Consider the following 16,437-nt stretch of genomic DNA (forward strand, 5'->3'; position numbering starts at 1 on the left):
GCTTTAAATCCATGATTCCATATCTTGCACTTGGAAACACTCTTGACCAGCCTTTTATCTGTCTGAACTGTGCTACTTTCTGCTATTTTATTCTGTATATTACTGTCTTTGATACAGAATGGCATCTAAAGAAGTTTATAGCAAATGCAAGTTTAAAACACTTGAATTAAAATGTAAATAGGTTAAGACAGTAACCAAAGTGCAGCAGTAAATAGATCCAGTAAGATGCTTTGTCTCACACTGTATTTTTTTCTAGCTATGTGAGCTGTGTTTTACTAGTAACAGTCATTGAGAGCTGGATTGGAAAGCAATGGAGAAGGAGCTAGCCCACCTTATACTCAAGTCATTTTGAAAATTAGGCTTGTGGTCTAGAATATCATTGTTCTAATTATCCTTTTTTTATTCTGCGTATCTGTATCCTGTTTTTAGGTACCTCTCTCCCACAAAATCTCCTAAGAAAAAAGTTTCTCCCGCTTTTGTATATTCTCCAGAGTCACAGGGTTTGGGGCTAAATCAGCCTCAGAAACCTTATAAATCTATTTCTTTGTCATATTTCTATAAAAAAGGTGAGTGGATTTTAAAAGCTATTTTTCAACATTGTTGTCAAATTTAGATTGGGGTGCCCAACCTTGGCAACTTTAAGACTAGTGGACCCCAATTCCCAGAATTCTAGGAGTTGAGAACCACCAGTCTTAAAGTTGCCAAATTTGGACACCCCTAATCTAGAATAAATCATGAAGGTAGCAGGTGAGGGGGCAAATGAGCCAACCGCACAGAAAGTCTCCTGTGCCAGTCTTCTTTGCCTGGTAAAAGCCAGTTCTGGCTGGTCAGCTGAAGGGCATAAAAGGAAGGACTGGAGACTAAAAAAATATTTAAGGCATGTTTCGGGTCTAAGTTAATCCATTGCCTTCCTTTACCACTAACTTTATTGCAATTTAAAAATAGTCCTAATATATGTTTTAATTGCAGCATTATGTAAATTATATTTTTTAAACATTTTAATGCATTTCTTGATATCTTCTATAATTATTTGCCCATGACATATGTATCATGGAATTTTATTACGTGTAGAGTTTACCAAATTAAAAGAACAATATAAAACTTACATATTACTAATTCCTAATATATTTCTACAAATTCGAGCAGTGATTTCAGATTACTAAAAAACGCTTCTGTTGAAATCACAGCAGTTATTAGAAAAGAAGAGTTTCTATACCATTATCAAAAGTGACCGTCTCCCAATAAATAAGCTGACTTTGTACAGGCTAATATAATTTTGCTGTGATTAAAATAACACTACACCTTTTTACATTGCTGGAGTAAATTCGTAAATATATTCTGTACATTACATTACATTATTTCCCTGTGTCTCTATAAATATAAATATAAACATACATATAAATATTGATTTGACCTTGTTTGTAATTTATAAACAAATCTCTCCTCCAGTGTATTGCTTGGCTTATAGACGATTAAATAGCCTATGTTTGCGTCTTCTGCCTGACCATCCTGAACTTGAACATTTGATATGGACCCTTTTTCATCACACACTGCAAAATGAATATGAACTGATGAAAGACAGACACTTAGACCAGGTAATATATCTGACTGGATGGGCTTATTTACTATGTTACCTTTTTAATTTAGATTTTCCATGCTAAAACAATGGCAATTAGACTAGTCTTAGACTTAGACTTAGACTTAGACTTAGAATGGAATGGAATGGAACGGAACGGAACGGAACAGAATAGAATAGAGCTGAAAGGGACCTTGGAGGTCTTCTAGTCCAGCCCCTTGCTCAAGCAAGAGAACCTATACCAGGGCTTTTCAACCACTGGTATGGGTACCACCTGTGGAACATTGGCACCTGGCAGGTGGTAAGCAACCATCCTAGAAAAGTGGTAGCAGGGGAGGGGAATGAGCTGAACCGGTGGCAGCACCGCACAAGCCTGAGCGAGAGATGGCTGGAGCTGCAGGGCTGTCAGGGCTCAGCGGAAGCGCCAGGATCAGCGCCAGGCTCCAGCTGGAGCTCGGCACTGATCCCGGTGCTTCTGCTGAGCCTAGAAGAAGCGCCGATCAGCTGGAATGTTGCAGCATCCCCAAGGTCTTGTGATTTACATTCAGATGCTTGGCAACTGATTCATATTTATGATTGTCACAGTGTCCCAGGGTCATGTGAAGTGACCAAAACCTGCTGCAACCACCCAGCAGACGGGGGGGGGGGGGAGAAAAAGCAAACACCCCCCCACCCCACCCCCACTGCCAATCCTCAACAGAAATGCTCGCAACAATGAAAACCTCGGACAGGAGGAAGAGCGCCACTGGGCAGGCAGGCAGGTGTCCTGCTCAGCTGTGGCTTGGGGGGCACTTTTTTCAGTGCCATTGTTACTTCAAACAGTCACTAAGTGAACTGTTGTAAGTCGAGGACTACCTGTACTTCATCACTTTTTTCCTTTTTCGGGGGGGGGGGGGTGTCGTCAAGTTTTTGACACCTTTCTAGGTGACTGGTGGTACTCAGATGTTGCCATATCCTAAAAGTGGTACATGGGTGAAAAGGTTGAAAAGCCCTGACCTATACCATCTCAGACAAGTGACTGTCTAGCCTCTTCTTAAAAATCTCCCAGTAATAGAGCGCCCCCAATTTCTGGAGGCAAGCTCTTCCACTGGTTAATTGTCCTCAATGTCAGGAAGTTTCTCCTTAACTCCAGGTTGCTTCTCTCTGATCAGTTTCCAACCATTGTTTGTTGTCCTGCCCTCTGGTACTTTGATGAATAGTTTTACACCTTAGCTTACCTTACCTTAGGTATGTCAAAAACTTGATGATAGGCAAGCAAAAACAAATGATAATGTTATCCATTCAGTCATGTCCGACTCTTGGTAGTTCTATGGGCCTGGTCTCTCCACATCTTTCAATCTTGGACTGTTTTGAGCTTTTCTGTGCTCTGGCTGCTGACAGCTTTGATGGTGTCCATCCACCGTATTCTTTGACAGCCATGTTTCCTTTTATTGCTAACTCTTCCAAACACAATTGCTTTCTTCAGTGAATTCCCCTGCAAGACGTGTCCAAAGTATGTGAGAAGTAAGTAGTAACACACAAATGGTAAAACAAGATTAGAAGGACAGAGGGAGTATGAGTCCCTTATATTCCTATTTGTTATTGAAATCCCTATTTAGAGTTGTAACTTTAAGAAGTAAAGGATTCACTTTCATTCCCAAGGTTGGGAGTTAAATGGTGTTCCATATCTGTTTCTTATGTTAAACATCTACATGAACCTTTCTCAAGCTGGTGCCCCAATTATTTTGGAGTACAATGTTTAAAGGATTTTGTTTTTTGTTAAAATGTTATTTAATATTACATAGTTTTATTATTTCTTATAGTTTTATTATCTTGTTATGTTATTTCAGTTGTTTAAATAAACTTTACATATTTTTAAAATTAAATTAGTGCTAAGGTCTTGAAGCTTTTTCTATTCCTGAAAAGCCTGCACCGAACTTTCTTTAATGATGAGTTGTGATGTTTCTTCTCTGCATTTCAACAGATTATGATGTGTTCCATGTATGGCATATGTAAGGTGAAGAATATTGATCTCAGGTTTAAAACTATTGTGACAGCATACAAGGATCTCAACAATGCAAATCAAGAGGTATGGGACACATTTTAGCATTATTTGCATTAAAACTCTTACTTGAGTACGTTTGCAACAATGGTAAGCAACCACAAGCTTTTAGACCAGGGGGCTGCGGGATAGGCTGGCCAGCATGTGCACATGTGTGCGCACGCACACCCCCACTTATGCTAATGCTGCAGCTGCAAAAACAGGATGCTGAAAACAGGACTTTGCCACACCGCAGGGTTCAAAAACAAGCCACTACCATGCCTCGAGGTGCGAAAACAGGGCACCATGGAGTGTGAAAACAGGATGCCATTGCACCTCAGGGCACGAAAATGGGACACTGAGCCTTGCAAGAATGGGGCAGGGCTAGCGAGTATCACGTGGGCACTAGCCCCGCCCTGTTTGCATCACATGCGTGCTCGCGGCCCCATGCGTGCACATGCACGTGTACAAAATGCTTCCTCTTCCCTTTCCTCTGGTCTGCCAACCGAGAAAGGTTGGTGACCTGTTCTAGACATCACTGATTTATGGATGTTGTTTGTGACATCTTCTAGCAGTTGTGGTAGGAAACAATCTTACTTGCCTTTTTGCTAGCAATCAGCAATATTTGCCAGATTAGCCATTTTGCAAGAATTCCACAACATGTTTTCAAAATTCCAAATGAATGCGTGGTAAAAATTATGCATAATGCCAACATTAATTAGTATATCACTATATCCAAGCTTGAGATGCCACTTAAAAATAGTTCCCTCACATTTTACTGTATTCAGTATACCTCATGTCTAAAGCATTTGAAAAGGATTACTCAAAAAAAGGTGAAATTCACTGATTAATTCATCCAGGAACAAACATTTTCTGAATAAATCATTCTCAGATTAAGGCAGCTAACTTTGAGAAGATGGGGGAGGGAGGGTCAGCATAAGAATTTTCCAAAGAAGGAAAATCCTGTACAAATTAAGATGTTATAAACAGATATAGCTGCTGGAAGGAGTTAGTATAGATGGCTGATGCTTAACTCTCTCATCAATTCCATCTAGACATTCAAGTGTGTTTTGATCAGGGAAGGACAATACGATTCCATTATAGTCTTCTACAACACGGTATTTATGCAAAGACTGAAAACTAATATTTTGCAATATGCTTCCAATAGGGTAAGTAATTATACGTCTATCCTCTAATGACTATTTCTCAATAAAAATTGACAAATCCCCATAGCGCTAATTTAAAATTTCATCTTCCAGCCTCCAACATTAACACCCATTCCTCACATTCTACAGAGCCCTTATAAGTTTTCTAATTCTCCTTTACGTGTTTCTGCTGGAAATAATATCTATGTCTCACCTTTGAAGAATCCCAGCAAATTTTCTGAAGGGCTATTGTCACCCACAAAAATGACACCCAGAACAAGGTTAGTAAATTATTCCTTTAAGCAACTAAATCAAACACCAACCTAAGCTGGATAGATATTTTTCAGTTGTAATAGAAGTGATCATCTTCTGCTATTCTTCCATGATAGGAAATATCTATTTGATTAGGCATAAAAAGTTGTTTGTGCAATCTGCACACCCTCACCCCAAAAAAGAAACCTTACTCTCAGATTCTTTATATATTCTGTATAGACATTCTGGACGTAACGTGAATTGTACAGCCTGATGTTAAAAAGCATTTGTGGTTTCCTAGACTTTAGTGCATTTCTTAGTGGGCTAATGGAATCTCATGTGGACTTTCATCTTGAGCTGTCTTTGGGGGAACCATAGATTCAAATAGTTAATTGGATGGAGGGGTCAGTTCTATCTTCCTTTCTCTCTGTTCACCCCTTGGTCTGCTTACTGCCATCCCTGCTGTTTGCTAGAAATTGCTATTTTGCCACAGTGACATTCATGTAGTTGGTCTCAATTGCTGACGTAAGCAGCAGCGCCCTTTTCTTAGTCAGTTGGGGATCTAGTTTCCATCAACTAACAGCTCCTTGTTTTGCGCTGTTTCTACCCACATTATTTTATTATAAAATAACGATTTTTCTGGAAAGATGCTAAAAAAATCAAAATCTGAGAGCAGTGAACAATAGTGCTCACAGAAACACATTAACACTGGGCTGAAAGAGTGCCTGTCCCAAAGAAACTAAAAACAGCTGCCCTATCCTAACACTAATACGGCAGTAATCAGCACAAGGCCTAGAGGAACTTTAGGGCAAGAGGTATCTGAAGCTGAAAAATACTTTAAGTAAGGTATTATTCATCATGATTCACTCTAAATTTTTTTGGATCAATAAAACTCAAAAATTAGCTTTCTGAATCTCCAAAAAGGGAGGCAAACATCAAATCCAGCTTAATTTATCCAGGGAAAGTATTTGCATGTTTGAATAATTTCTGGATGGGCTTTTTGGAATATTTTTAGAATAATTTAGAATATTTTTTAGCATATTTCCTTTTTGCCTTTTCTCTTCATAAAGTGGGTCCTATTGTGGCATTGGAAATTAATAAATAGACAGTAACAGTATCTGTATGGTAATACAACTGGACAATATTGTATAAATTGCTTTATATTTATATATCCTTTATGTCTATGTCTTGTGTGTAGTTTCAAACTTCTTTTCTTAGAAAAAAGATTAAATGGGTTTTTTTATCTTTGTCTTCAGAATATTGGTTTCCATTGGTGAATCCTTTGGGGTAAGTTTCCTGTTCTGAGTAATTATTTAAATTTTTAAAAATGTATTGGATTTGCTTTCCATACAACTGAGATTTTATGTTTCTCCTAATATTTTCTGATGAAAAGTAACAGAAAAGTCACAGTTGACACGAAGAAAAGACAGGGCTCGAGGTGTTATGACCCAGGTGCTCAAGGTAAGGCAGGCTTCTAGAGAGTCCTCTATTGCCCAACAAACAGCCCTCCAATAACTGGTAAGGCTCCACCCCACGCTAACCTGAAGGTAGCCACCCTCAGTCCCCCAAACAATAGCCCATATGTAACAAAGGAAGTCCACAGAGTAGGAGCATACTCAGGGTGAGGTCCAGGGTCCCAGGTCCAGTCCACCTGGCTAAGTGAGTCCACAAGGAAAATTGTGGTCCACAAGGCAAAATCAAAGCATGAGGCAAAAGGCAGTTTGCAAGGCAAGGCAAAAGGCACTACTTAAGGAAAGGGCAAGGTACAAGACAAAAGGCATAAGGCGGTCTGCAAGGCAAGGCAAGGCAAAAAGCATGAGTCAAGGCCAGGTGTGTGTGTGTGTAAATCAAAGTAAACAATTGTTCCTGGCAAAGCTAACTTCTCACAGCTTCTCCTTAAGTCAATACACTCCCAAGTGTTCCTTGTGAGGGAAGGTGGGGAGACCCTTCTCCTGAGTAGCTTTGCAGCCCTTCTCTGAGGTTGCCTACACTCCGCTCTCTGTACCCTTGGGTCGAGGGGGGGCAGCTGTTCCTCATCAGAAAGGAACTGCTGCCTCTCAGCTCCACAACCTGTCTGCATCCAATCCTCCCCTGTGTCTGTGAGGACAGGCCGCTCTCCGTCCAGTTGACCTCCCCTCCCCCTGATGCCTGAGGGTCCTGGGACAGCCTCGTCCTGAGCCCCTGAATGTTTCCAAACATTCCAAGGGAGGCAGGCCTCCCCCATCTGATGGTCCCGATTCCAACTCCTCCTCCGAACTGGACTCCGACGGGGCCATGATTCTAGGTTTCCCCTTGGCTGCTTTTCTGTTCCAAAATTACTAGATATGCTTTATTTCCACCTATTAGTAAGGAACAGACAAACAGTAGGAAAAGGGTTCACACCAGTGGTGGGATTCAGCCAGTTCGCACCACTTTGGCAGAACCGGTAGCTAATTTTTTGTTGCCAAGGCCCAGAATGGACTTCCAGAAGCGGCATCCACATAGAGAACCGGTTGTTCACATCTTTGAATCCCTCCACTGGTTCACACGGAACCCTAGGTAATGGTTCTCCAAAAGATTGTAGATCCGGCTTTGGGGAAGGGAAGATAGAAATTGTCCTGAGAAAGTGGAAAGGATGAGAAAGAAATGCAAGATAACACTGTCTTGGCTTTTATTTTAATATGAGATAAGAGAACCCCTTGGCAGACTTTCCAGGTTGTGGTTATCCTACACTGCAACAGTAAAGGACATTCCTGGAATCCCTGCTGCTCCTGTTTCTTCGTCTCGCTTACTTCAGAGGGATGACAACTTCCCGCATTAGAAATGTCAGTTCGCTTCCATAGGAATTGCACCCAAAATATTTTGTGGGCATCAAAGTGCGTGTCAGTAAAGGAGTAGTTCAGGATTGAAATGGAGGGTTCTTGATGTTCTCTGAGCTTGCTTGGTTGCTTTCACTCATTACCCAAACTAGGTAACATCAGTACTAGTGAGGAATGGGGTTTGCTCTCAGTTTGTCCTGTCAGTGTTTTGGAGGTTCTTTGGTTGGGCTGTTTACTAGCTTATTTGGCAGTTCCAGGAATGGGGTATTCTATACTTTTGATGGTTGGTCTGATGTTAATCTTTGTGTTAATCTATGCTCATCTTGGTGTTGATTGCTGTTGGGGGTGCTTTGGTTGTTTTCATTCCCTTTTTGGCTTGTTGATGTCTTTTTTGCAGGATACGTATATGTTGTTTATGTCTGTGTGTCTATCGATGGCCAGTTTGTCAGAGTGCCAGGTTTTCAGGAATTGTCTAGTGTTTTTTGCACTTGGCTTGGTCTAGGATGGTCACAGTTTACCATTGAAACCATGGTTAAGTCTGTTCATATGTTGTGAAATTTAAGAGTTTCCATCATGATTTCTGAGTGCTAGTTAGTGTTCATAGTTCTGTTCTGCTAGGCTCTTCCTGTCTGTCCTACATAGTGGCTGTTGCAATCTTTACACTCTATGTCAGGGGTCCCCAGGCCACTACCAGACCATGGCCTATTCAGAACCAAGCTGCACGATTACTTAGGATGTTTTAGAGGGCTTTAGTTGTGTGCTATACTGATTCCACATAGTTGTAATAGTGTGTTGATAGTTTCTGAGATGTTTTTGATGTATGGCAATGTTCATCCTTTTATGGCTTGTGTTAGTTGTGCTATTTCAGATATGTCAAACACAAGGCCCGCAGGCCAGGTCCGGCCCAATATGTGGTTCCATCTGGGCTGGGGTCCTGCTCTGGAAACAGCGAAGGACTGGCCTGCTGCACCTTGGCCCAACCCAGGCCAACTGGGCACTGATCTACAACCTGGTTGTCTCCATAAAAGCCAGAATGCGCTCAGCCCTGCTGACTTCACCCAGGACACCGACGCTGGCTGTCTCCTTTGTGCACACCCAGGGGCGGGGCAGAGGCGGCAGGGCAGCCCCTTGCTGGTTCCAGGGTTAAGGCTGAGCACGTTCTGGCTTTGATGGAGCATGGCAGCGCTGGCAATCTCTTCCCCCTCTCATCACCCCTTCCTGAGTGCGGAGGAAGTAAAGAGATGAGAAGGAGAAAAGGAAGGAAGAAAGGAATGAAGGTTCCACAGAACAGCCCTGGAATCAGCAAGGAGCTGCCCCGCCGCCTCTGCCCTGCCCCCCCAGGTGTGCTCACGGGAGAGGGCCAGTGCCAGCCTCCTGAGTGAAGTCAGCCTGCGGGGCAAGACAGCCATCAGGGGCGCCAGACTTCGCTTGCACGTGCATGCCCCCAGGAGGCGGGGCGGGGCTGCCTGTGGAGCGTATTCTGGCTTTGATGGACGCAACCAGGTTGTAGATCAGCACTGCACCCCTCCCACCAGCACCTCCAGCCTCGCAACCATGAGACTTTTCTTTCACCGGGACAGCTCCCGCCTGCCCATGTGGGACAGCAATCTCTGGCAGTCTCTCCCCCTCCCATCACCCCTTCCTGAGCCTAGAGGAAGGAAAGAGATGAGAAGGTTAAGGAACAAACAGAGGGAGGGAGGGTAAAAAGGGAGGGAGGAATGGAGGGTAGGAGGAAGGAACGGAGGAACAGAGGGAGGGTGGAAGGGAGGGAAGGAAGGAAGGAGAGGCAACTTGGTTGGAGATGCCCCACTTTTTTTGGAGTAGTACCATAAAGTTATATACCAATGGAAAGATAATTTAACCAGGAATGTAATGCAACAAAGTTTGTTCAATTATCTGTATTCTATGAAACGTTATAGCCAAATAGCCAGAAAAATGAAGCACAACTTGCTTAGGTTGATATCAGGTAGCTTTCCTTCATCTGATTGTAGCCAATGAGCATGAGTGGTTAGAGAGCCAATCAGGTGTCATCTTGTTTTGGCAATGAGCCAATCAGATCACAGTAGCATTCACTTACTGATGTCATGAATTGAAGCGGAGAGGAGGACATTTGTCAGTGTGTTATGTGATCGCTATCAAGTTGTTTGGGGTTTTTTGTGTTCTTTCATTTAGTGAGCTTCTAAAACATAATAAAATTAAAGTAATGGTGCAAAGAGTTGACTGGTCGCCCAGAAAGTGATATAAAATAGTATTATTAAGTGAACAAAGCTACAGTTATAAAGAAATTAGAAGAAAAATTGGTGGAAGCTTGACCAAAGGTGGCATTTCTACTCTATACTTTTCCCAGAAGGTTTCCACAATTTTGGCCACTAGTGTAGTGCTAACACACCAGAGCAGAGCAAGATCTGTTTGGGCCAGGAGGAAGATGGCTTCTCCTTCTTTAACAGACTAACAGAAGTGGAAGGGACCTTGGAGGTCTTCAACTTCCTGCTGAAGCAGGAAACCCTATACCATTTCAGATGAATGGTTGTCCGATCTCTTAAAAACCTTGAGTATTGGAGCACCCACAACTTCTGGAGGCAAGTTGTTCCACTGATTAATTGAAATTAATTCCTTCTTTCTGCCAGGGACACCCAAACAAATTACAAAGCTTTGACTCTCAGTTGTTTGACATTCTGAACAACAGCACGCGTAGAGGCATGGAATATGCTGTCCGTTTGTTTTAAAGGGACCATATTTTCTCTTAAAGGAATTCCACTTAATACTTATCCAACCATATGTAAAAACAAATTATCTTTTTAATTTATCTTCCTGGATTTCTAGAGTTCTGAAAAGTTTCAAAAGATAAACAAGATGGTATGTAACAGTGATCGTCATCTCAAACGGAGCGCTGAACTAAGCACCACTCCTAAGCCTTTGAAGAGATTGCGTTTTGATATAGAAGGTCAGGATGAAGCTGATGGAAGGTGAGCTGATTTCTGAATAAAATAATGCAAGTCTGTATTAGTGGCCCCATCTCAGTATCCTGATTCATTCACATAGAATTTTGGCTTAGAATGTGGAAACCCATCTCTGCTATCCAGTTTATGGCAGAAATGCTTAATTGTAATTTTTAATGAGATTGGGGTAAAAAAAGACATTTTAATTTAATTAAAATTTCATTAAATTTACATGTGAACTAAATATAATCAACTTTAGTTTTTGATTTAGAATTGATTCCTTCTCCTTCGTTCAGTTTCTAGGCACAAATCTCTTCCTTTTATCCCTTCACCCTCCTTTCACTCTTTTTCCCCCCTATTTATGATGGAAGGACAAAAGGCAATGCACCTGTATGCATTTCATTATATTGCAATGATTTGTGTTTAAGAGAATGGTTGGGATATGTAAATGGGGGAATCTATTGATTTTATAAATGGGTTATTTTATTAGTTAATGCTATTTTTGAAGATCATATTGGAGTCGTGGCTAGGGGGGCATTTGCCCAGATTCGCCTGGTACGCCAGTTGCGCCCCTTTCTGGACCGAGATGCCCTACGTACAGTCACCCACGCACTCGTTACCTCCCGTATAGATTACTGCAATGCTCTCTACATGGGGCTGCCCTTGAAGACCACCCGGAGGCTTCAGCTGGTGCAGAGTGCGGCTGCACGGGTAGTGATGGGAGCACCCTGATACTCCCATATTACACCCCTTCTGCGTGAGCTGCATTGGTTACCGGTTGACCTCTGGGTGAGATTTAAGGTGCTGGTACTTACCTTTAAAGCCCTACATGGCTTAGGCCCGGGATACTTGCAGGACCATCTGCTGCCGGGAACGAATTCCCATCGCCCAGTACGCTCACACAGAGAAGGCCTCCTCAGGGTGCCGTCGGCCAGACAATGTCGGCTGGCAACCCCCAGGAGGAGGGCCTTCTCTGTGGGAGCGCCAGCCCTGTGGAACCAGCTCCCCCCTGAGCTTCAGATGGCCCCAGATCTCCAGTCCTTTCGTCGCGGCTTCAAAACACTCCTTTTCCACCAGGCTGACCTGGACTGACAGGGATTTTAATTATGTTTTTAATTTTTTAACTCTAATTTTTAATTTATTTTAATTTTAATTTTAATTTGTACAGGGGCCTTTAATTTTAATTTTATCTTAACTTCTGTATTTATTGTATGTTATTGTTGTTAGCCGCCCTGAGTCCTTCGGGAGATAGGGCGGCATATAAGTCCCAATAATAAATAGATTAGATAGATAGATAGATAGATAGATAGATAGATAGATAGATAGATAGATAGATAGATAGATATTTGTCTTGGCCTACCTGAAGTCTGTCTTTTGGCACATATTTATACAGAAAAACCTCAGTTGAGTCCGCTTGCATGAAGTGGACAAATTTCCCTGTGTTATTTGCATCATTTGTTCTATTTGTATATTGATACCAGATGGGTATAAATAATGTAATTTATACCACTAGCATAATATTGCAATAGACCAGCTATGTCCAACATTTGGTTTTCCTGGGCTGCATTGAGTAAAGGGGAATTCTCCTAGGCCCCATATAAAATGGTTCATCGCACAGTCAGCCAAATGTTCAGCCTGGATTTGGTATTTTTAGCTACTATCGAGTCCTTCTCAGCAGCCTGGGATAGGAAGATGTTGATGTTTCATGGTGTTAGAGGTATCCTCAGCTGTTTGAGTAAAGCTGCCTTTTGCAATTGATTGATGGTGAGTTTGTCAATACTGATGGTGTTCAGGTGGTGTTCCAGTTGTCTTGGGATTGCATCAAGGGGCATATTACTATTGGTACTACCTTGGTTTTCTTTTGTATGTATATAAATAACAAATTTATTTTAAAATATTTTTATAAAATTTTGGGCCATATTACTAGCTGTCCAGGACTGCATGCGGCCCGTGGCTTGGACATGCCTGCTATAGATGATATGCTGCCCAATTCAGTGGGCAACCCCTTTTTTTCTAGCTGGTCTGTAAATTGTTTCCTTGTGATTTCTTCAAATTTTATTTTTAGTAAAAACAGTATGCAGAAAGAAGCTAAAAATGGAATTTGAAGACTGTTAAACTGATCTCTCTCTTAACAGTTTCCCCCTCCCCTCCCCAGCGGTTCTGCCTCAAAACAGGGATCTTTCCAGCTCAACAGACTAGTTCTTGAATTGTTTTCGGCATTTATATATACCACTTTTTGTTTGCTGGTTCCTGACTTCAAAAATGTTGCTCTTAAGCAACTTAGTAATAATAGTAATAGCAAGTTAGTTAGACATCGTGTTAGATCTACTTTAGTTACATCAGTTAATGTTGGCAGAGAATATCTAAAATAGCGCTCTTGTGATGAAATTGGAAATTCTGTGTAGTTTATTTTTGAACAAAAATGAAATTTGAATTTTAAGTTTTGCAGTCAGGATTATATAAAAATGAAAGTACAGTCTTGCTTTTCAAAGGACATATACATAGTGAAGGCATGTTCCCCAAGCAGAACTAGATAACCTTTGTTTATTCAAATTTTCTGCATATAGCAGATATGCATTTGAAGGAGGATTATTCCATTTGGTTACTGTAGGTATTCCAATGTGAATTGTCATTTGCTGACTAGAGCTGTCTAGAGTAGACCTGGGCATTTTATGGCCCACAGGCACATCCGGTCTGCAGATGGTCCCAGTGTGGTCCACAGTGCTGGTGGGGCGGGGATGGTGGTGCTGGGGATGGGGCAACAGCCTTCCACAACAATTCCACAAACTCATGTAGCCCTTTGATAAAATTAATTGCCTGCCTCTGGTCTGGAGTCACAAGTTATGTGCAACACACTTTGAACTGTATAAAATGTAGAATTTATCTCCCCTCCCTTTATCTACAGGGAACATCTTTCTGGAGAGTCAAAATTCCAACAAAAGCTCGCAGAAATGAGTAAGTTTTGTACAGCATGAGAATAATTATAAATTACTGTTGGGGACAGTTGAGGTGGTCGTCTACAACAATGGGCAAGTTTCTCACTAGTGCCATGCGTTTACTGGGCTATGGGGGTAGTGGTTCCCAAGCACATAAAACAACATGCTATATAATCCAACGAGATCAGCTAATCACTATTTAAATGCCTCGTGTAAGAGGAGTCTCCGTGCAGCTAAGTACTATTTGGATTTTAATTGACCTTTAGCATCTGGTCTGCCCTTTAAGCTTCCCAGCACCTTTACTTTTCCTCTTCCCCAGGAAATCCCTCAACCATACTGTTCTCCCAACCCCAATCATCTTCATTTTGGTCTGTGTCCAAAAGAGAACCCCATTTTACTCCGTATCTTGGCCACTTTTCAGTTCATGCATGAACAATTTTATGAATTCCTAACTGCTACATTTAAATCAAAGATCAGCCAGTAATTTTTATGAGATTTCATATGTTTGAAATAGTTTAAAAAGCTATTTTGCCTTTTCTTTAATTTTACATTATTGTAATCTGCTGAAAGAACAATTATCAAAGTCCCCCAAGATCTAATTTAAATCTAGGGGCCTGCATTTCATGAGGATTCTGTTTTTAATTCACAGATCCGAGAGTAGCTGCTTACATGTCTTTGGTTTTATTTTAGCAAACATTTTCTTTATCACAATTTAGACTAACTTGTTAAAAAGGCAGTACTGTTTTTGTTTCTATAGCATCTACTCGGACTAGAATACAAAACCAGAAAATGAATGATGGTGCTGACGTTTCAGACACTGTACAGAAGTGAACTGCTGTTGAGATCCAGGATCTGCACTGTAGCTTTGATTTCTACCAGATTGTTTTGCATATATTGCATAGCTAATTTAATTTAGTTGAATTTCATGTTTTTTGGTGTTTTATGCTATAATATAGCATATGTATTATCCATTTAAGTGTTAATTTATATGTATTAGTTTTAAGTAAAATTGATTTCCTAGTGCATTCTTACTGAATTATATTACCTTTTCAGTTTTTATTGAACTACTTTTAGATATTCAATGTTCAGAATGCACTATGTATTTTGTTAAGAATTGTCATTTTAATGTTAGATTTGATGCACTATTTATATATTTGAGGTCCCCCTCCAAGAAACACCCAATACTATATCAGAGAACTGCCTGCAGGACAGAGTTCTACAATAATTTATACAATTGGACTGTGAGGTATAGTCACTAGTTCGGGATGCCCCCCACTTTCCTGGACACCACTTAAGTATGGTGTCTAGATCCAAAACATTAGATATCTCTATTAAATCATATACCTTTCTAACAATTTTGTCTTTTTTCCATTTTAAAACTCATACACAAATTAGAAAATTTGGCAACCTGGTTGAATTTTATTATTTTATTTCAGCAACCACAATGACTGTGCAACAAAACACCTACACTGTGCACACTCTAATTTGTCTCCTGATCAGAGAAGTGCAATTCTGTAGCTGTCATTCTTTAGTCTGTTAGTTTTGTAATAATCAGTAGCCAGATTGCAAACTCAATATAGACTATGAAAATAAAGTTCTGAAATTTTATTAACAGTAACTATTAAGAGTTGGCTAACCTAAACTATCATAACTATGTATTTTGACAAATTGAGCATAGAAATATTCTGTATTCTAATAAACATTAAAGATTAATAAAATAATTTTAAAAATAAGAATGAGAATCATTAATATTATACAATGAAAATTATATTTAATATATTTTATCCTGAAGTTGAGTTTGATATAATTTAGCTTATTGGCTTGCTAGCTATAATTCAGTAAACATGAAATAGCAATTAAACTTTCAGACATATTTCATACAGTGAACTTAAAATTGGAAAATTGGCTGACAGAATACAATCCACATTCTCCACATCGTATGAATGTATGCTTTCCCAGTAAGTATAAGAAAGTATAAGAAAATAAGCACCTTAATGTTTAAATGTGTTACCTTATTAAATATACTATTTAAACTCAGATTCAAAACCTTCTGTATTTCAGATTTTAGATCAGTATCTAGGTTGCTCATTGTTTTGTGATTCTGTTAGTGTAAACAAATTTTCCCACAAACGATTATTTTGCTCCATATCAGAATTTATTTGCAATAAAATATCATAAAGAAACACATATTCATATTTTCATTTAAAATTTCAGAAAGATAATAAAAGAACAGGAATGTGTAGAATCATCTCCATTCTTATAGTTTCAATAGAATTTTTTTAATCAGGTTATTTCATTGAAAGTTTGGCTTGTGGCCAAAGAGTGAGCCACTATTACTTTATCCCTTACACAATGTGAATTGTTCTATCCAGATTAGGGACAAGGATGTAGGTTTAGCTACTCCACAATTACATTGTTTAGAAATACAAGAGCAAGACTTTTATTTCTTGCCTCAGGCATGCCTCTTGACCTTCACATGCTCCTGTTTGAGAACTTAAATTCTTAGAAGCTTTAGCCCAGTGGTGGCAAACCTTTTAGAGACTGAGTGCCCAAACTGCAACCCAAAACCCACTTATGTATCGCCGGGTGCCAGGTGGGCGTGGCCCACTGGGTGCGCATGGCTACATTGGTCATGGCAGACTGGGTGGGCGTGGCCAGGATGGGCTTGGCCAGCTCGATGTTGCTTCTGGGGAGGGATGGGGACTGGGCAGGGTTGGGGGAGTTCCAGGAGGGTCTTTGGCGGGTGGGGCAGTGGGCAGGAGGGCATCTTG

The 16,437-nt window shown here is 40.6% G+C and overlaps 1 protein-coding gene across 4 annotated transcripts in view; it reads left to right on the top strand.

Annotated features, from left to right (window-relative positions):
• Positions 1-15,843, top strand: part of RB1 (RB transcriptional corepressor 1) — a 74,856-nt gene extending 59,013 nt beyond the window's left edge. For 2 of the 4 annotated variants that reach the window (XM_083350072.1, XM_083350074.1), the window contains 9 exons: positions 430-566; positions 1,450-1,595; positions 3,540-3,644; positions 4,652-4,765; positions 4,856-5,022; positions 6,250-6,280; positions 10,615-10,757; positions 13,636-13,685; positions 14,424-15,843. In XM_083350072.1, coding sequence (XP_083206198.1) covers positions 430-566; positions 1,450-1,595; positions 3,540-3,644; positions 4,652-4,765; positions 4,856-5,022; positions 6,250-6,280; positions 10,615-10,757; positions 13,636-13,685; positions 14,424-14,497 — 967 coding nt within the window. In that variant the 3' untranslated portion in view covers positions 14,498-15,843. Of the gene's footprint in view, positions 1-429; positions 567-1,449; positions 1,596-3,539; positions 3,645-4,651; positions 4,766-4,855; positions 5,023-6,249; positions 6,281-6,305; positions 6,455-10,614; positions 10,758-13,635; positions 13,686-14,423 lie in introns of those variants that run through there. The other 2 variants (XM_083350073.1, XM_083350075.1) reach the window with 2 other exon arrangements.
• The last annotated feature ends 594 nt before the right edge of the window (positions 15,844-16,437 follow it).

Source organism: Vipera ursinii (genome assembly GCF_947247035.1).
Source record: "Vipera ursinii genome assembly, chromosome: 1".
NCBI classification, from domain to species: Eukaryota; Metazoa; Chordata; class Lepidosauria; order Squamata; family Viperidae; genus Vipera; species Vipera ursinii.